General features: G+C 40.5%; 1 protein-coding gene across 1 annotated transcript in view; it reads left to right on the plus strand.

Moving 5' to 3' along the window:
• The first annotated feature begins 627 nt into the window (after positions 1–627).
• The window catches only part of cdc5l (CDC5 cell division cycle 5-like (S. pombe)), a 78,394-nt gene continuing 58,188 nt past the window's right edge, over positions 628–20,833 (plus strand). Inside the window, exons 1-5 of the mRNA XM_068024406.1 lie at positions 628–832; positions 7,517–7,620; positions 11,546–11,707; positions 13,444–13,571; positions 17,957–18,056. Coding sequence (XP_067880507.1) covers positions 788–832; positions 7,517–7,620; positions 11,546–11,707; positions 13,444–13,571; positions 17,957–18,056 — 539 coding nt within the window. The 5' untranslated portion in view covers positions 628–787. The remainder of the gene's footprint in view (positions 833–7,516; positions 7,621–11,545; positions 11,708–13,443; positions 13,572–17,956; positions 18,057–20,833) is intronic.

Here is a 20,833-nt window from a genome sequence, read left to right on the forward strand (position 1 = left end):
ATAATGCAGATTGTTTGGACTGGCACGCAACAATATTCGTGGTAACATATCTTCTGTGTGTAAAGTTAAAGGGAAAACTGTAATGTGTTCATAAAGCCAGTTCAGGAAAAACATGTTTTTCATTTTACACCCAGAGAAAAATACATTCCAATTAGGGTTGCCAACTCTGGTTGAACATATTCCTGGAGGTTTCATCACATGACCTCCAGCGTCCAACATTAGTCTACAAACTCTATCATCCTCACGGTACACCGCCTTCCCAAACCGAATGAGTAGGGATTAGATTAGATTAGACCTGATTAGATGATTCTCAACTTCAGTTAAGCAGTCCTACTTCCATCGCCAATTTTTTAATATAACTAATAAGCAAGTCTTCAAAGAAAATTTTTTAAAACACACAATTATCTTAATATCCCGATGATTTTTCTGTAGGATTGTTGGCAGTATTGCCCGACATGACAATCTTCAATTTCTAGAATCCAGGAGGGTTGGTAACTCCAAGCTAACCTGTGCCCTGGGCTGGTTCAGGGTGGGGATGATGCTGTGTGATCCTGGCTGCAATGTTAGTCGGCCAAGCTGGGGGGCGCACAGGCTTGGAGTGAGCGGGGCTGCGGCTGCGGGTTCCCCTCTTGCTGCCGGGGGAGCGGAACGCGCTCTTCGTCGGCTCTCCGCCGTTGTTGTGCGCAGGGCCGAGGCCTGATTCCTGGGACTGGGGTCTAGGGGCGGACTGACCTTTCTCCCTCACAGCTAGCGGAGGAACTCCTCCGGCTCGTCGCCAAGCGCCAAGATGCCGCGGATAATGATCAAAGGAGGTGTCTGGAGGAACACGGAGGTGAGTGACGAGGCTTGTGCCATAGACATAAATGCCAAGGCCTGTCTCCCTATCCCTGGTGCCGGGTTCAGATACCGGGAACCCTTCTCCCTGTCCCGAGGCTGGTGCAGGAACTGATACTGGGGCTTCTCTCCCTGTTCCTAGGTTCGTGCTATAGGCTGAGGTACCGGGGTTCCGGTACTGGACAGACTTTCTCTGTCTGCTCAGCTGCTTCTGGTCTTTTGGGGTGTAATAAATCATGCAAGATGGGCTATTCCAATCTATTCAGAGCCATGCCCTCTCAGTCTGAGCTTTCTCGTTGTGTCTTAATACTGCATCAACAATAAAAACAAAAATATTGCTGAAGTTGGAAATCTAAAATAAATGCTGGAAACACATAGGTCTGTCAGCATCTGTGGAGTGAGAAACCGTTAATGTTTTAGGTCGATGACGAAACGTTAACTCAATTTTTCCCTTCACAGACGCTGCCTGACCTGCTGAGCAATTCCTGCATTCTCTGTTTTTATTTCTTTATGGTGGTGCTGCCTACCCACAGCAACTCGCTAGCTTAGGTTAATTGCCCATCATATAAACAATGTGGTTGACCCCTGTAATACTGTTGAGCATTGTCTTCATGCCAGTTCTAACGGTTTGTGGAATAACTTGTCATAAGTTGGTATACGTGAAGTTTGTTGAGTTTCTTCATGTGGCACTTATTGTATGGCAATAGCCTGCAGCAAAGCAGAGTTGAGAGAATTACTATATTGAAACTATAGAATCAAAAACCAAAGTCACTCCAACCTCAATCAGCGATTTTCAGTATGCAGATAACACTTGTGGGTGCGCTCACTTTGAAACTGAGCTCCGGATCATTGTTCACTCCTTCTCGGAAGCATTTGAGAAATTGGGTCTTTCACTGAACACTCAGAAAACCAAGGTCGTCTTCCATCCAGCTCCCACAGCACAACACCTTCCACCGTCAATCAATCAAGATTAAGGGTAAGATCCTGGAAAATGTAGACCATTTTCTGTATCTTGGGCGCCTCCTATTGGCGAAGGCAGACTGACAAGGTTCGTCATTGCCTCCAATGTGTCAGCTTAGCCTTTGGCTGACTGAGGAAGAGAGTATTTGAGGATCAGGATCTCAAACCTGAGACTAAGATCATGGTTTACCAGGCAGCAGTGATCCCTGTGCTTCTGTACGATTCAGAGACTTGGACGACCTACAGCAGACACCACAAAGCACTGAAAAAGTACCACCAGAGGTGCCTGCACAAGGTCCTCCAAATACAGTGGTAAGAAAGGTGATACAACATCACCGCCCTCTCTCAAGCCAATCTGCCCAGCATCAGGGCGCTAATTACTCAAAACTAGCTCCACTGGGTGGGACATATTATTTGCCTACATGACACCAGACTCCCAAAGCAGCTGTTCTATTCAGAACTTGGTCACTGCAGGAAACTCCCAGGAGAACAGCAGAAACGCTTTAGAGATGTCCTCAAAGCATGTATTGGACTTATCAGCCATCTCTAGAACCATCAAACCAGAGTGGAAGCAAGTCATCCTCGATCCCGAGGAGCTGCCTAAGAAGGACTATAGAAGCTTACAGCACAGGAGGCCATTTGACCCATTGTGTCTGTGCATCCTCTCTACTGGGGCATTGAAAATAAATTTTCTGAGGGCACATTCTCTTTGTGGGAGTTTAAGGAAGAGGGAAATCCAAGGAAAGAGCCTTCCCATTACCAATAGATTTCACAGTAACACTGGTAGACGTCTGAACATATTTGCCGAACCTCTAAGAAAAGGAGAAGCAAATACCTATAGTAAATAACAAAGATTACTTCTTCCTAGAGACATACAGACCAAAAAGCACTCCGGTTCAATCTGATCTTGAATTGACTGGTCTCAGGCTTCAGAATAAACACTGCAACAATTGGGCTCAGCAACAACAACTTGCACTTGTATGGCACTTTAACGTAGTAAGATGCTCCGAGGCGTTTCACAGGTATATTAGAAAATATTGACATTGAGCCACAGAGATGTTAGGAGCCGTCAACAAAATCCTGGTCAAAGAGGTAGGATTTAAGCAGCGTCTTAAAGGAAGATTGTGAAACTGAGAGGTATAGTGAGGGAATTCCAGAACTTTGGGCTTAGATAGCTGAAGGCGCACCTGTCACTGGTGGAGTGATTAAAATCAGGGATATGCAAGCGGCTGGATTTGGAGGACTGCAGAGATCTCTGCGTGGAGGGGGTGTGGTTGTAGGGCAGGAAGAGATTACAGAGAAAAGGAGAAGTGAGGCCATGGAGGGATTTGAAAACCAGGGTGAGAATTTTTGAGTTGAGGTGTTGCTGGACCAACGAGCACAAAGGTGGTGGGTGAACAGTCAAGTCTGGAGGTAACAAAGGTATGGAGAGGGCTTCAGCAGGTGAGCAGAGACAGGGGCAGCATTACGAAGGTGAAAGTCAATGGTCATGGTGATGGAGTGGGTATGTGGTAGGATGCCAAGGTTGCAAATGGTCAGTGATTAGGGAGAAGGAGTCTGCGTTCGGGAACAGAGTTTAAAATGGGATTGAAGGACAATGGCTTCGATCTTTCCAGTATTCAGAGGAAATTGCTACTCATCCAGTACTGGCTGTTTGAGATGCAGCATGACAAATTGGACAGTGGAGGGGTTAGGGAGAGATGGTGGTGTGGTAGAGCTGGGTGTCATTAGCGTACCTGGGGAACCTGATGTGTTTTTTGGATGCTGTCTCCAAGAGTCAGCGTGTAGATGAGAAATGGAGGGAGCCAAAGACAGATCCTTAGAGAGGATGGGCTCCAGAGGTAAGGTGCGGGATCAGGAAGAGAAACCATTGGCTATGACTGGTTAGATAAGAATGGAACCAGGTGAGGGCAGTTCCATCCAGCTGGACGATGGTGGAGAGTTGTCGGAGGCAGATGGTGAGACAACTGTGTCAAAGACTGCAGCTAGGTCGAGAAGGATGAGGCAGAGCTTACTCTGGTCACAGTCACGTAGGATGTCATTTTTGACTTTGATGAGGGCCGTTTCAGTGCTGTAGCAGGAGCAGAAACCTAATTGGAAGGGTTCAAACATAGAGTTCTGGGAGAAATAGGCATGCATTTCGAAGGAGTCAGCACATTCAAGGACTTTGGAGCGAAAAGGGAGACTGCAGATGAGATAGTAGTTTGCAAGGAAAAAGGGTTCGAGGGTTTTTTTGAGAGGGAACTGTTAACATTAGCCAACATGGAGGCTGAGCAGGGCATTTGCGTGGTCTAGTTTAGTGGGACTAGGGTCGAGAAAGCCGGAGGTGGTGTCAGGGACAAGATGAGCTTGTGGGGAGAGAAACTAAAGAAAGATGCAAGTTCCGGGCTAGGGCAAGGGATCCTTTGAGGATGTTTGGCCCAGTGGGCTAGGGGAACAGAGGGAAGCAGCAGAGGCACTGAATAGATGATTTCAATCTTGATGACCGAGCAGTCCATGAGCACCTTGCACTTGTGGATAGAGGTGAACATGGTGGAGGCAGGCGAGAGGAATTTAAGAAGTCAGTTTGTGGTAAAGAGAATCTGGGGATTATTTTTGCATTCCTAGATGACCCTGGGATAGTGAGCAGTTTTGGCAGAGGAGTGCAGGACCCGATGGTACTTTATGTGGGTTCAGCCAGATGTGGCAATGAATGGCTCAACTAGTTTTCCATCATAAACTTTCAAGTCTGACTTAAGGGAGCAGAGATGAAGACTGTACTGGGGGAAGAATCAGGTGAGAGAGAATAATGGTTTTAGTGGGCAAAAGAGCACTATAGGTTGGAGGTGAGGATGTGAATGTGTAGATCAGTAGCTGTAGAAATGTCCAGCTGAATGGAGGGTCAAAGGCTAGATAGCAATCCCAGGTAAGTGAGTGAATGGGGCAAAAGTCAACTACAATTCCTGGTCACTTTCTGAAATCCCTGCTTCAAATGTGCTTGAATGGATACCAAGCAATGACGAATTTAGGCTTGATGCAATGGCTCCCACAATATAAACGCATATTTAAAATAGGTTTGCCAAATAGCTACAACCTGCACCTCAATGGATTCTGGCCTAAGAATGAGTGCTCCATTAGCATATACTACTGCTCTTATGGAAATACAAAATCCTGAGGCTCGTGTAGCAATGAAATACCACAATCTGGTAATAATGCCATATGCAGAATATCCATAGCCAGCTGCTCCAACCGCTGTATTCTAGACCATAAACTTGGTCTTCAAGGTGATGCAATGCGAACTTCATACGTCTTCGTATAGGTACTTTTATTAGAACTTATTTTAATTATCTGCTTGTAGTAGTTAGGGTAGCAGGGTCATTTGAGACCTCGGGTGGTCGTCCCTGCACTTTTGTGAGTCGTCCCAGGCCCAGTTAAGGGTCTCATGCTCAGGGTTACAAGCCATGCCCAACAGCGGAACCAGCAAATTTCTAGTGGTGATGGCGGAAGGGCTAGACCCTCGAAGGACAACAGCTGCTTACAGGTGTAGGATCCTTTGGGAAGAGGACTTGTGTTTCCCTTGAAACAGACATGAGGAAGACAATGGTGAATCACGTCATGTACTTTCTTGCTGGTCATATTGCTAATTTCTCATGGAAATTAAAAAATGGGAGGCTCTTAGGAGCAATTGAAGAGGAAAGCGCAGGACCTTGAGGCGTGGTGAAATGAGCAGAGGACCTGGGCTGCTATGTGATAGATATTGTCCACCACAAATCTCTTGTAACCACATTCCTGGGAGGTTCTCCTGTTCCAAATGATTCTGGAATCGTGAGCAGTTTTGGTAGAGGAGAGCTGTTGCTGATCCATGTGTCACATTTAATTTACATGCTGGCATGGTGCTGTAGCTCAATGTCCTTTTCTGCTCTCACATCGTGACAGCACCGTCTGTCAATGACTAAGGTGTCCAAAGAGGCAATGAAATTGCATTGCTTCAAGTAAACCTTCAGTGTGCCTTTGTTGTCAGCCTTGCTGTCATCTGTGTACCAGTTCTCCATAAAGCACCTCCTCTGGCAACCATACAGCATCCATTCTAATATGGTGATTCAGTCCACTGGAGATGGGCATTGATTATCATAGCTTCAATGCTGCAGCTGTCAGCAGATTCCAGTACTTTTTTGTTGATCTTATCCTGCCATACTTAATCAACAAGTGATCCTTGGGAACACATTCCTCAGGATGTGTAAATGACTCATGGTGGTTAACTCTGCTCTTGCTGAGGCTAAAGGTAGAGTGTAGGATTTTCTTGGTTCAGGCTGGCGCACAGTTTCCAATTTTTCTGAGGCTATGCCAGAATTTGCGTTGTGCATTCAAATGCACTGTTATCGATCTTAGAAAAGATTGTGTAGTTCTGAACCATTTAATAGCAACCACTTAAAATAGTGGATTTGGGATAGCACACTGTCTTTTCATGTCTGGACCTTGCTTCAAACTCAGCCTAAGCTGATACTTGTCAGCCTCTGCTATCAGTTTGCTGGAGTAGATTTTGAGATTGAGCAGTCTCAATCTACTTCGTATGATGTACATCTGACAACATTTTTACTATTTGTTCAAATTAGTAATCTCATTTTGGGGTTTAAAGATCACTGGTGTGATACAAATTCATGCTGGCAATGTTCAGAGATGTGGGTTGATACATTTCTGTGAAGTTTGCTCTTTCCCAGGATGTGACCTGGGAATACTTGATGATGGGTGCAAAAAAGATGTTCATTTCCTTTCACTGACATCTCTTGTCTTGAAGAAAACATTAACAGTTTGGAGTTCTAATTCAAGAGTCTTCAGTAGAATTACAAGATTGTTGATTCCAGGGTGCCAACAAATGTGAGAATTTGATCTAGTAAATTTGTCTTTTCTACCAGTCATAAATGAATCTTCCAATAAATCCATTTTAAACTAAGTTCTAATCAAGCATGCATCAGTACTGATGTTGGTACCACTAGACCAGGCATATGTTTTATTTAGAAAACTTTACTGTTCTGTTTCATTTATTTTACCCTACCTTCCTCTGGTTCCCTTTTTTAAAAAAAGACATCTGTTTCACAAGCTATTTCCCCAGAGACAGGTGACCTTTAATATTGTTGAATTTGAAACAATAGAGAGTAGCCTTGGATTACTGTCCATTTATTTGCGTGAAATTCCTACCTTTTGTCCATTGTCTCTACCTTATAGCGCAGCCAAGACTGGGAGCTAGTTACATCAAAGTCGTGATAAGAGTCCACGCCCTGCCAATTAACAATGGAGAAACACGTACAATGTTTAAAAATATTTTATTAAATGTATTTTTAATGTACATTTAGAAACCTTGTAGATGGAAATATTCCGACTAACCATGGTTCCTATCAGAATTTAAAAACAGAAAGTGCTGGAAATACGCAGGTTTGGCTGCATTTGTGGAGAGAGAAGCAGAGTTAACATTTCAGGTCAGTGACCTTTCATCAGAACTGTTCTGATGAAAGGTCACTGACCTGAAACATTAACTTTGCTTCTCTCTCCACAGATGCTGTCAGACCTGCTGAGTATTTCCAGCACTTTCTGTTTTTATTTCAGATTTCCAGCATCCATGGTATTTTGCTTTTTTCCTATCAGAATTTGTCTGGTTCGACAATCTTAGAGGCTTGTATGCTAAACATGTTTATTTGCTTTAAAATGTCACACATCAGCTCTGTTAAGGTAACATTTGTTTATTTAGGATGAAATTCTTAAAGCAGCGGTTATGAAATATGGCAAAAACCAGTGGTCTCGTATTGCGTCTCTGCTGCACAGGAAGTCAGCCAAGCAATGCAAAGCCAGATGGTAAGTTTGACATTTTGATTCCATTGTATCATAAATTGTTCTTTAAGTCTGTTAGTGAGCACAAAATAGTTGTTGTACAATGGAATCCATCACACAAATGGTGGCGGAAATACTTTAATTCCCTGCCGTCCCTTCACCCCAGTTGGCTGTGGACACGCAATCAATTGAAATTTTCAAGACAGATTTTTGGTAGGTAAAGAATATGGAGAAAAGTTGGCTAAATGGAGTTGAGGAACAGATCAGCAATAATCTGATAGAATGGATGAACAGATTTGAGGGGCTGAATAGTCTACTCCTGATCCTATGTTCCAAAAGGGTGAAAAACGTTTAAAAAACACAGCTTAAGTTAGTTAACATTTTCTTGTTCACTACAACATGAAGCAAAAATAAACGTCGTTCACAGGAAGGTAGAATGTTGTCACTGCATGGTGCCAAAAGTGGTTGAATGTGGTCTTGTTCTTGCAGTTGTCCACACTAAGTTCATGATCTCCGCTTTCTGATCTCACAGAGGAGAGGCCAAGGGGCTTTCACAAATTGGGTGGAGTTAAAAAGGGAGTTTTTCCACGTGCTTTATATTTTTGGACTTTTCAGAAGTTTTTAAAATGCTTGCCCTTTATTTACATTTATCTTGGTTGTGATTAACTGCTTTAATGTCACCAACTGCACAGTGGCGCAGTGGTCAGCCTCACAGCTCCAGCGACCCGTGTTCAATTCTGGGTACTGCCTGTGTGGAGTTTGCAAGTTCTCCCTGTGTCTGCGTGGGTTTTCACCGGGTGCTCCGGTTTCCTCCCACAAGCCAAAAGACTTGCAGGTTGGTAGGTAAATTGGCCATTATAAATTGCCCCTAGTATAGGTAGGTGGTCGGGAAATATAGAGACAGGTGGGTATGTGGTAGGAATATGGGATTAGTGTAGTATTAGTATATATGGGTGGTTGATGGTCGGCACAGATTCGGTGGGCCGAAGGGCCTGTTTCAGTGCTGTATCTCTAAACTAAACTAAACTGCAAGCTTAAATTTTTTGTGCAACTGCACACATGCGCTATTTGTAACAGAAAAAGGCCTGTGTAGTACCTTTCAGGCTGCTGCACAGATGCGTACCCACGAAACATAGCAGGAACGTTGGTCACTAAAAGTTGTATATATTTTTTTCCCAATTAAAGGCCTCAGTGAGTTTTCCAGTTTATTAGCTCTCTAAATTAATACTGTGAAAAACAGATGAGCAAGTTGCACATTGAGAACCATATAATCAAAGATCACTTGTATTTGTGTCAGTTAACGCATTAACTTAAGAACTTGTGTTTAAGATTCAAGTGGTGTACTAGATCTAGGTTTATTAGATGCAGAATATCATTCAGCTTTGCAGCATAGATTAAGAACATAAGAACTAGGAGCAGGTGTAGGCAATTCAGCCCCTCGAGCCTGCTCCGCCATTCAATACGATCATGGCTGATCTCATCTCGGCCTCAACTCCACTTTCCTGCCCGTTCTCCATAATCCTTTAACCCATACTAATTAAAAATCTGTCTATTTCCTAATGTCCCGGCTTCCACCACACTCTGGGGTAGTGAATTCCACAGGCTCACGACCTTTTGAGAGAAGTAATTTCTCCTCATCTCTTTTAATTCTGCTATCCCTTATCCTAAAACTATGACCTCTTGTTCTAGATTGCCCCACCAGAGGAAACATCCTCTCTGACTACTTTGTCAATCCCCCTTAATCATCTTATATACCTCAATTAGATCTCCTCTCATTCTTCTAAACTCTGGAGAGTAAAGGCCTAAACTGCTCAATCTCTCTTCATAAGACAAACCCCTCATCTCTGGAATCAATCTAGTGAACCTCCTCTGAACCACGTTCAATGCAACTACATCCCTCCTCAAGTAAGGGGACCAAAACTACGCAATACTCCAGGTGCGGTCTCACTATTGCCTTGTACAGTTGCAGCAACACTTCCCTACTTTTATACTCTATTCCTTTAGCAATAAATGCCAAAATTCCATTTGCCTTCCTTATTATCTGCTGTACCTGCATACTAGTTTTCTGCGATTCATGCACGAGGACACCCAGATCCCTCTGCACGAAGCACTCTGAAGTTTCTCTCCATTTAGATAATTTGCCTTTCTATTCTGACCCAAGTGGAGAACCTCACTCACACTTATCCACTCCATCTGCCAAATTTTGGCCCATTCAGCTAACTGATCCTTATCCATTTGTAAATTTGTTATTTCTTTATTGCAACTTACTATCCCACCTATTTTAGTGTCATCTGCAAATTTGGCTATAGTACCTTCTATCCCTGCATCCACGTCATTACTATAGGATTGTAAATAGTTGGGGCCTGAGGACCAAACCTTGTGGCACCCCACTAGTTACATCTTGCCAACCAGAAAAGGACCCATTTATCCCGACACTCTGTTTTCTATTTAATGAATTGCCCCTAACCCCACATGATCTTAGCTTGTGTATTAACCTTTTGTGCGGCATCTTTATCAAATGCCTTCTGGAAGTCCAGATATACTACATCTACAGGATCCCCATTACTTGTTACATCTTTGAAGAACTCTAGCAAATTTGTCAAACATGATTTACCCTTCATAAAACCATGCTGACTCTGATGGATTGTGTTTTGACTTTCTAAATGTCATGTTATTTCTTCCTTAATAATGGATTCTAACAATTTCCCAACGACAGATGTGAAACTAACTGGTCTATAGTTTCCTACTTTCTGCCTCCCTCCTTTTTGAATAAGGGCACTATATTAGCATTTTTCCAATCCACTGGAACTTTTTCCGCATCCAGGGAATTTTGGAATATTATAACCAATGGATCCACTATCTCCGCTGCCACTTCCTTTAAGACCCTAGGATGTAGGCCATCAGGCTCTGGGGACTTGTCTGCGTTCAAACTGAATAAGTACTGATATTTCAGTGATTTAGTCACAATACTTCATAAAATAGGAACTAAATAAATTGTTTTTATAATCTGGATTTTGTGGTAGTAATGACAGTGAAACTGTCAGCATTCCCTGCCGTTCCTACAATGAAATAGACAGCTTCAGGAGACTGTAAATGCGCAGAATAGTCTGGAAATCCAGAACTTGCTGTCACTGATTCTATGCTTCTCCAGAAGGTGCGTTATTGAAGTCAACCAGACTGTAATCAATAGAAAATTTTTAAACGGATGAGAACTTCCACTCTTATACTGTTAGTCTCGCTGTAAAAAACCCTTGAAAAGGTTCCAGCTTGTTAAATGAGGTGTTACTGGGTTTTTAATGGCATACTAAGTTCATAATTACTGCTAAACACCCTCACTGACCCTAAGAAGCTAATTTTCTATTTGCAGAATGTCAACTTTCTCCATTATAATAAATTTTGTATGGTTTTAAAATTTTTAAGTTTGCTTCTCTTTATTTTAGCTTCTATCTCAATCCAATCATCATTTTATTTCACAATCTGAAATTTTGAATTAAAAGTAAAGAGATTCAGTGCTCTGAACCTCCAGGTTTGCTGTCTGTGGGGATACTTTATTGTGATTGACTGCTTACCCTGCTTGCTGACATCACTGCTGCACGCCTGGAGGTTCCCTTGGCTTGGCACCAGATTTAAGCTGGTGTAAGGAAAGAAGTCCATAGAGATAGCTAAATCTTTTTGGGCAACTTTCTTCAGTCAGCAGCAAGTGCCATTGCTTTGCCACTGACCACAAAATCCATGCCATTATATTATATATATTTTAATTGCTTGTAGTATTTGAGTGTTCAAGTGTTATTCAATTATTATACTTCTATAAAGATGCATTGATGTCAAGACATTTAAATTGTCTGCTTCTCTTGCTAATTACAGTTAAAAATATTCTAAATCCAAGCCAATGGAACTGCAGACTTGTTTTTCATTTTAAATCATGTTTTTGCTATTTTTCACAAACCAGGTATGAGTGGCTGGATCCAAGTATCAAAAAGACAGAATGGTCAAGAGAGGAAGAAGAGAAGTTACTTCACTTGGCAAAGCTCATGCCAACCCAGTGGAGGACCATTGCTCCAATTATTGGCAGAACAGCTGCTCAGTGCTTGGAACATTATGAGTATCTACTGTAAGTTGGCAGATAACGTGTCTTGAAATTTAGCACCTGTGACCTGATTGTTTTCTTTAAATTCTAGTTTGGAATTGAGACAGATTATCAAGAATTCACAAGAGTGTAATTACTTGTGACATTGCTGTTTAATTACTCCTTCTGTTCAATAGAAAGAAAATTCCCCTACATTTCCTTTGAGCGAAAACGCTATAGCAGAAGTGGGAAGAGAAAAGACTGTTGAAACCCTGGGGAAAACTTATATTGAGGGAGACTTGCAATCGAATATAAATACCTTTAAAGCTGACCAAGTACAGTACTGTAGATAATCTAATATGTTCCAAGTTTTTATTTAAGAGGAAAAACAGTCTTTTTTGAAACATTCTGTCTGACACAAATCATTTGTTTAAACTAGAAATTCAGCTTTTTAAACCATTAAAAACCATGTCTGGGATTTGACAGATTTGGGGAAAAGTATATTTTTTACACTCATGTTCTAGTTAGTTATGGTTTGGAATGGTGTGTCTAGTTTTATAGTGCTGCTTGCGGCTGTCAAGAATTCAGTAGATAATTCCACGTACAGGTGGCAGATGGTAATTTAATCTGTCTGCATTCTTTACCTTGTTTGTTCAAATCCAGTGATGAGCATTAGAATGTGTAAATTGCTTGGAAAAAAGACTGTTGAAACCCTTGGGAAGGCTTATATTGCCATTGTGGGAGACTGTAATTGAATATAACTACCTAAAGGCTGACCAAGTACGGTACTGTAGATCATATAATGTGTTCCAAGTTTTTTTTTATTTGAGGAAAAGCAGTCTTTATTCAAAGATTCTATTTGACAGATGTAAATCATTTGCTTTAACTGGCAAATTGCTCTTAATTTTAAGATTGCCTTTATCTAGGCTTCACTACTTATGTAAAAAGCTGCAGAGATCAAGTATTCTCTTCTTACAATGTAGAGGAGAAAAGGGATTTTTGCATAGGAGAGGTTCTTCATGCCAGATATTTGAAAAAAAATTATTTGAAAGAAATCTGCTCCATATTTCAATAAACTGCTTTAACATCTCCCTCATGTTGGGATTTCTTCCTGGTTTCAATATTTTGCAGTCATTAACATCCTTTCCTGTTCTGACTTGTGCCGAGGTTGTTTTGATACTCAGAAATGGTATAAACTTGGTGTAAGTGATTTGGATAAATCTGATTTCCAGTAGACCATCAATGATCATTGGTCTGCTAGAAATCAATAAGCAAAGTCTCCAAAAGCATGTGTATAGTCACGTTGCACTTGAAAAGTGCTTTCATTTGCAAATAGCAATTTAAATAGAACATCCTATTGAGGATATACATGAGGATGTGGGAATTAATGGTTTATTCTCTGTAAACCATAGGTCTCTATTCTGCATTTATGACAGGTGATTCATTTTTTATTGATGCTTTTTGCACCAATTTAAACTGGTTTTAAACATGTTTTGGTGAGAAGCTTTCATGGAAGAAACAACAGTTTCACATTTCCTATGCACAAAAGATTGAACCAATTACCATCATATTGCTATTGTAACATTTAAAACCTCTACTGTTTAGTTGAAGTAATCAATTTCTTTGGCTGGATCAGTTATTTTGATTTGTGTACACAATGTAGGACAAAAATGACTTTGTGCAATTTGATTTACACATACTGACTTTGGGAAAAATATTTAGAAAATCATTTTTTATGAGATGTTATGCAAATGACGTGATGAACCTGGAAAATGTTTCAGAGACAAGGCTGCCCAGAGAGATCAAGAAGAAGAAACCGCTGATGACCCTCGAAAGCTTAAACCTGGCGAGATTGATCCAAATCCAGAAACTAAACCAGCCAGGCCTGATCCAGTGGATATGGATGAAGGTACAGCTTGGTTAAAATTAGTCATGTTTTAAGGATGGCTCTGTAAAGCTTGCTTTTGAACTACTAAACTGTTACTGTTGTTTTAAGCCCTTTGCAGCTAGAAAGATATAAGGAGGGTGATGGAAGTAAGTAATTCTGTCATTACTCAACAGCAGAGATAGTGGAAGGGTGGGGGGCAGCAGTTGGTCTGGTGGCTACCTAACATTGCTAGGCAGGGTATGAGAGCATGGGTTTCCACAGGGGCAAGGTGTTAAGGACAGGCCCAATTACCAGCAAGTGGCAGGCTTCTTCATCTGGACATGCTTGCTGTTACAGACTGTTACAGATTGAGAGATTAGAAATCTAATGTTTAATATTCTACTACAAAGGGGAGGAATATAGTATTAACCATCTACATTTCTATTACTTTGCTGTATTTCAGGAAATGCTTACTAGGGAATCTGTGGTAAGTGCAAAAGATTCCTGGACATCAATCCCCTGTCAGTCAAGCTGGATATGTCTTGCATCCTGATTAGCATAAAATGCTCAAAGAAAAAATGGTGTAGGAAGCATAGGAAATAGAAGCAGGGGTAGGCCATTCGGCCCCTTGAGCCTGCTCTGCCATTCAACTAGATCATGGCTGATCTACCTCAACGCCATTTTCCCGCACTATTCCCATATCCCTTGATATTTTTAATATCTAGAAATCTATCGATCCATGTCTTGAACATGCTCAATGACTGAGCCTTCATAGCCCTCTGGGCTAGACAATTCCAAAGATCCAGCACCTTCTGAGTTAAGAAATTCCTCCTCATCTCAGTCCTAAATGGCCTATCTCTTATTCTGAGTCTGTGTCCCCTGGTTCTAGATACCGCCCAACCAGGGGAAGCATCCTTTCTGCATCTACCCTGTTGAGCCCTGTAAGAATTTTGTATGTTTCAATGAGATCACTTCTCATCCTTCTAAACTGCCCACACAGGCCCAGCCTCCTCAGTCTCTCCTCATAGAACAATCCCACCATCCCAGGAATTAGTTTGGTGAACTTTCGTTGCACTCCCTCTATGGCATGGAGACCAAAACTCTGCACAATACGCCAGGTGCGATCTCACCAAAGCTGTATACAATTGCAGAAAGACACCTTTATTCCTGTACTCAAATCCTCTTGGCAGTGAAGGTCATCATACCATTTGTTTTCCCAATTGCTTGCTGCACATGCAAGTTCACTTTCAGTGACTCATGAACAAGGGCAGCCAGGTCCCTTTGAACATCAACACATCCCAACCTCTTTCCATTTAAGAAATACTATTCATTTCTGTTTTTCCTACCAAAGTGGATAACTTCACATTTTTCCACATTATACTCATTTAGCCTGTATAAATCCCCTTGAAGCCTCTTTGCATCCTTCTCACAGCTCACATTCCCACCTAGTTTTGTCTCACTCACATTCCCACCTAGTTTTGTCTCACTCACATTCCCACCTAGTTTTGTCTCACTCACATTCCCACCTAGTTTTGTCTCACTCACATTCCCACCTAGTTTTGTCTCACTCACACTCCCACCTGGTTTTGTCAAGAGCCAACAGAACTTTGGTGTGAGTTTTGCATTGGAACAAAATTACCCATGTGTTTGGAATAAAGGGCTTAGTAGATTTATGCAACTCCTGGGGAAGATACAGATCATTTAGAAAAACCAAGTAAGACAGCTTTCGGTCCAACTAGAAATCAACCTGCTCTTTTGATGTGGAATGCGTTTTAGACTCTGTTTGAGGGGGGAGGTGTGAGACAAGATAATTGTGGCAGCACTTCACAGTCAGCCTTAGGACATAGTTATATTGCATTGTTAGCATCTCAGAGCAGTTGCTACATCAGCAATAATTTGTATTTATATGAAGCACCTTTAACGTAATAAAATGTCACTTCACAGGAGCATTATAAAGTAAAATTTGACACTGAGCCACATAAGGAGACATTAGGGTAGAGTTTAGTCAAAGAGGTAGGTTTTAAGGAGCATGTTAAAGGAGGAAAGAGAGGTTTAGGGCCTTGGCAGCTGAAGGCAAAGCCACCAATGGTGAAGTGATTAAAATCGGGGGTGCTCAAGAGGTGAGAATTAGAGGAGCGCAGATATTGGGGATGGTTGTATGGCTGGAGGAGATTGTGTATATTGCGAGATTTGATACCATGGAGGGATTTGAAAACAAGGATGTGAGGGTTTAAAAGTGAGGCATTGCTTAACCAGGAGCCAGTGTAGGTGAGTGAGCACAGGGATGTGGGCAAATGGGAATTTGTGCGAGTAAATACATGGCCAGCAGTGTTTTGGAAGACCTCCAATTATGGAGGGTAGAATGTGGGAGGCTGCCCAGGAGTGTGATGGAATAGTCAAGTCTATAAGTGACAAAGGCATGAATGAGGGTTTCAGCAGCACATGAACTGAGGTGGAGGTAGGCAGTCTTAGTGATGACGTGGATATGAGGTGGGAAGCTCATCTCCGGGTCAAATATGACGCCAAGTTTGTGAATGGTCTGGGTCTGGCTCAGCCTCACATTTGCCAGGGAGAGGGATGAAATCAGTGGCTAGCGAATGGAGCTTGTAACAGGGACTAGACAATATTTAATGGGCTCGTAGATGTTTCTTGCAGCAGTTATTAATGTATATCATTGAGAATGATGGTAGCTAGAACAGGACTTTGCAGATGTGGCATTGCAAAATGAAATTCAAGAATGTAGGTTAAAAATAACAAGTACATCGTGCTGTTCAAAGATGCAACAGAAGTTCCATACACGCAGGAGAAGGTCATGTTGATTTAGCAGTCACCGTTGGTGTCCTGAAAGTTAAGCCAAACTTACTTTAAAACATTTCCAATGACTCTTTGGCAGCTAGATTTCTGTGAGTTGCTGTTAAGATTAAAATGATTAATAAATCTTGTTTAATTAAAATTTAAATGGAAAATGCCATTTGATCATACTTGTTGAACCATGCTGTCATTGTTGAAGCTCCTTCCCAAGTATTTAATGACCCAGTTTAACAAGCCAATAATGAAGTCCTCTAGCATAGATGGAAGTATTATTGTAATTGGAAATTTAGAGATGGCAGACTTACTAAATAGCTACTTTGTATTAAACACAAGAAATGCTGGAAATACTCAGCAGGTCTGGCAACATCACTGACCCGAAACGTTAACTCTGCTTCTGTCGCCACAGATGCTGCCAGACCTGCTGAGTATTTCCAGCATTTCTTGTTTTTATTTGATTTCCAGCATCCGCAGTATTTTGCTTTTATTTTAGTGAGCTACTTTGTATTAGTCTTCACAGTAGATGATGAGGATAAAAGTACCAGATTCAAGGAAAACTAAAATCAAATCAAGAGCAGGAACTAACTAGAGTAATTTTTTTTAATGGTAATGGCAAAACTATTGAAATTAAAGATGGACATATCTCCAGGTCCTCATGGTTTCCATCTAAGGGTTTTAAAAGTGAGAAAATTGTTGATGTATATTATGATCTTCCAAGGCAAACTCAATTCAGGAATTGTCCCCTTAGATTGGAAAATTACCAATGTCCATTATTTAAGATGGGTAGGAGAGAGAAACTCAGAACTTACAGGTCTGCTAGTCTAACATCAGTTGTTTGGGTGGGGGGGTTACTAGAATCTGTTATTTTGGACAGAGTAACTGAGCATTTGGACAAATGAGTTGATCAGAGAGAGCCAGCGTGGACTTGTAATCATGCCTAAGAAAACATGTTGAATTTTTTGAGGAATTAATGAACATGGTAGGTCTGGGAGTTCTATGGATATTATTTGTATGGACTTCCAGAAGGAATTTGATAAGGTTCCACATAAGAGATTATTAACTTAAATGAGAGCACATGGAAATAGATTGTGTTGGCAAAATTGTAGCAGATGGAGTTTAGTGTAGGAAAGTGTGAGGTCATCCACTTTGGACCAGCGAAAGATAGATTAGGATATTTTTTAAATGGCAAGAAGCTAAGTGGATGAACATAGAGATTTAAGGGTCCAAGTACAGAAATCACTAAAAGCTAGTAATCAGGTATAAAAATAATTCAGAAGGCTAATGGAGTGTACATGATTAAATATATTTTGCCAATTAAGAATTATATACATATTAAAATATGCTAAAACATATGTGGTCTTGTGTGGACTTCTATTCAAATCCTGAAAAAGTGACTTGCTGTTTCTTTGCTAAACATCATGAAAAATAATAACTGCATATCAAATGTCATGGTCTATTAGATTTTTCAATATGTTATTGGTTCGTTTGTTCTGCTGTGTAGGACTATATTTTTCTGGTACATTTTTAAAAATTGAGTACTTTCTTCTTCCTCTTGTATATCCCAGTACTGATTTTAGAATGTCCCAGATAACATTTTAAAAAAATCTTTTTATTCTTAGATGAGCTTGAGATGCTCTCTGAGGCTAGAGCTCGTTTGGCTAATACTCAAGGCAAGAAAGCTAAGAGAAAAGCACGAGAAAAGCAGCTAGAAGAAGCCAGGTTAGTCTTTATGACCAAATTTGTACTGCACAATCATGGCATATTTAATGAGCAAATATCCATGTTTTTTGGACAAAAACCTACTGTGAGGAGCATGATATTACATTCCCCAGCTTTTATAATGGATGTGTTCATGCTAACATGATTTACCTGATTTACGCGAAGATATGGTCCCACAGTTAAATATATCATTGTTATGCTTTTGTTACTATCAGTAATGGGCTACTTCAAAACAATATATATTTTGTGATTTACTTGCTGATTTAAAAGAAATCTATTTGGAAACGATTTGGGAAGAATTGAACAATATGATGTTTGTAGAGTAGCAGTTGTCAAGATAGCCATTACTATCTACAGTAGTGGTTTTTTTAATAGTCTTTTTGTATTAACTGCTATGATAGATATATTGTAAATTGTAATAAATTCTTTGTGAAACCATGGTGTATTGTGATAGAGCTTTTTGATGACTGAACTGTCACTGGGTATGTATGGATCAGACTGGGCATAATGGAGTCATGCCTTGGCCGTACATCATTCAATACCGAGTGTGGTTTGAAGCATTTCTCCTTGCTTTCCCTTTTATAAGCTTCCAGCAGCTAAGGAGACTTTTTTTTTTTAAGTTCATTAGTGCAGATTGCTGCTCCTGCCCAAAATAAACAGAACAGATAATATGCTATAACCAGCAACTTTGAAATTGACGTTAATGCAAATATCCCTATTCAATATAAGCGACTGTCTGTTTTAAATGTGGATGTTTTAACTGGTGGGAACTGTATTAAGCTTAGTAATAGATATTTATTCTACAATATAGTTCACTTTCTGTATTTTATACTATATAGCTCAACTATTCTAAGTATGTTATAACATTTTATTTTCTGGGGTTATTCTGCTCTCATATATAAGGACGAGCTCATTGTTTAATTTTCTTCAAGTAATACAGTTTTCTGGTGCAGTTTACATTTATTTTCTTAGTGCAAATAGCTACGTTTTTGTAGTACAGGTAGAGTTTTGCAAATTTTGGATATGCTCATTGTCTCGCAGCATCTAAGAATGATTGTGGCTGCAGGATGATGTCTGAATATGAGGGGAGAACATTTTTCAAAAATAAGTCTGCTTCACCTCCAGCAGCTGTTGTCCTCTGGTATATTAAGCAACATGTGCTGACAACCGTGAAAATAATTGCCTTTTAAAGTACTAGCAGTATTGCAAATTGTTACGACTGAGGTGGGAGGAGTCCCACTTCTCAGCAAGTCACAACATCTATTTTTAAAATGTTTACCCAATTACAGATTCAGTCAATCATACGCTCTACTCTTTATCCCAGAATAAAATGCACCAACCAGATTTCTTTAATAAACACCAAAATTATCAGTTTATTATCAAACAAGGCTTATCCAGTAATGAAGCAAAGCATTAACACACAGATTGCAATATGAAAGTTCCCTTTTTAAATTTCCCCCACCCACCCACACACACACACAAAAACCAGAAATTCTCTCTGCAGGAGTCTTACAAAAAAAAGACCAAAAAAACCTCTGGCCAAATAGTTGCTAATTCTTGAAGAAAGAGAAGATATGGAAAGAGGTCAGTTGTCCCTTTTGGTCTGGCGTCCAAGTATATGGAGGTGGGTCAACTGGGATCTTTTCAGAAGCAATTCGTGCTGGAGATGTCGAGAAATTGTCTGGTAGGCTTTCCAGGAGACGTGGCATCAGGAGTTTCAGGCAACCCACACTTGAATTACAGGGTTTTTCCAAAGACAGGAGGAAAGAGCAGCTAACACACTGGCCTTCTCAGGGTCTCTTCGAGAGGTGCAGGCAAAATGAGCTAGGGTTTCTTTTTCCTTGGCAAGCAAAATACCAACTGTCTTCAAAACAGCTTACACCCCAACTGAACCAAAACAATATCTCAGAAGCAAAACAACAAACAGAAAGTCAACCTCATGACCTCCATAAACCTTGACATGTGGCTTCTCTGTACACATCTTCCCCAGGTCACCAAAGTTTCTGTTGTTTATTGAGCTTAAAGCACATGATTTCCAGCAAAGGTTGTTTTCAACCAACATCTCAGTGTCCTTTCTGTGAACTGTCAACAACAAAACAAAGTCCAACATTTATAAAATCTTCAGCATTCTAATGACTCCATCTCTATAATATAAATGAGTCCTCAAAAAAAAAAAACTCAACAAAAAATATAGAAGTGCCTTCGTAACAAAATGCATGAGTTAATCTATTGACCAGGGCTGCAGGACCCTGCCTTTTTTCAGTAGTCATTGTGGGAATACTGTATTTTGAATAAAACATGCAGCCCTTTAGTCTTTACTTCCATCTTTAAGTATGGTTTCAAACATGTCACCATTGCAAGTCCTACTAATTTCAGACAATTTTTCTTCAAAAAAGAAATTTTAAAAAAGCAAGCTACATAAATATAAAAGAACTTTAATCATTTTTGTGCCGACAACAGCCAAAATATTGCTTGTAAGTGGGGTATTCATCCATAAATAGTTTTTACAATTTATTTTCCTTTTTTTTTTCTGAAACAAACCTGTGTCATGGCTTTGGTTCATATCTAGATGTTTATACCTCAACAAACATCACTGAAAAAGATTATCTGGTCATTATTACATTGTTGTTTATGGGGCCCTCTTTTGTGCAAATTGGCTACTGTATTTCCCACATTACCACAGCAGCTGCATTTCAAAAGTACTTCATTGCCTGTAAAACACTTTGGAATGCCCTGAGGTCGTGAAGCGCGCTATCTGAATGCAAGTCTTAAAAACA

The sequence above is a fragment of the Heterodontus francisci genome, chromosome 3 (assembly GCF_036365525.1).
Source record: "Heterodontus francisci isolate sHetFra1 chromosome 3, sHetFra1.hap1, whole genome shotgun sequence".
Taxonomy (NCBI): Eukaryota; Metazoa; Chordata; class Chondrichthyes; order Heterodontiformes; family Heterodontidae; genus Heterodontus; species Heterodontus francisci.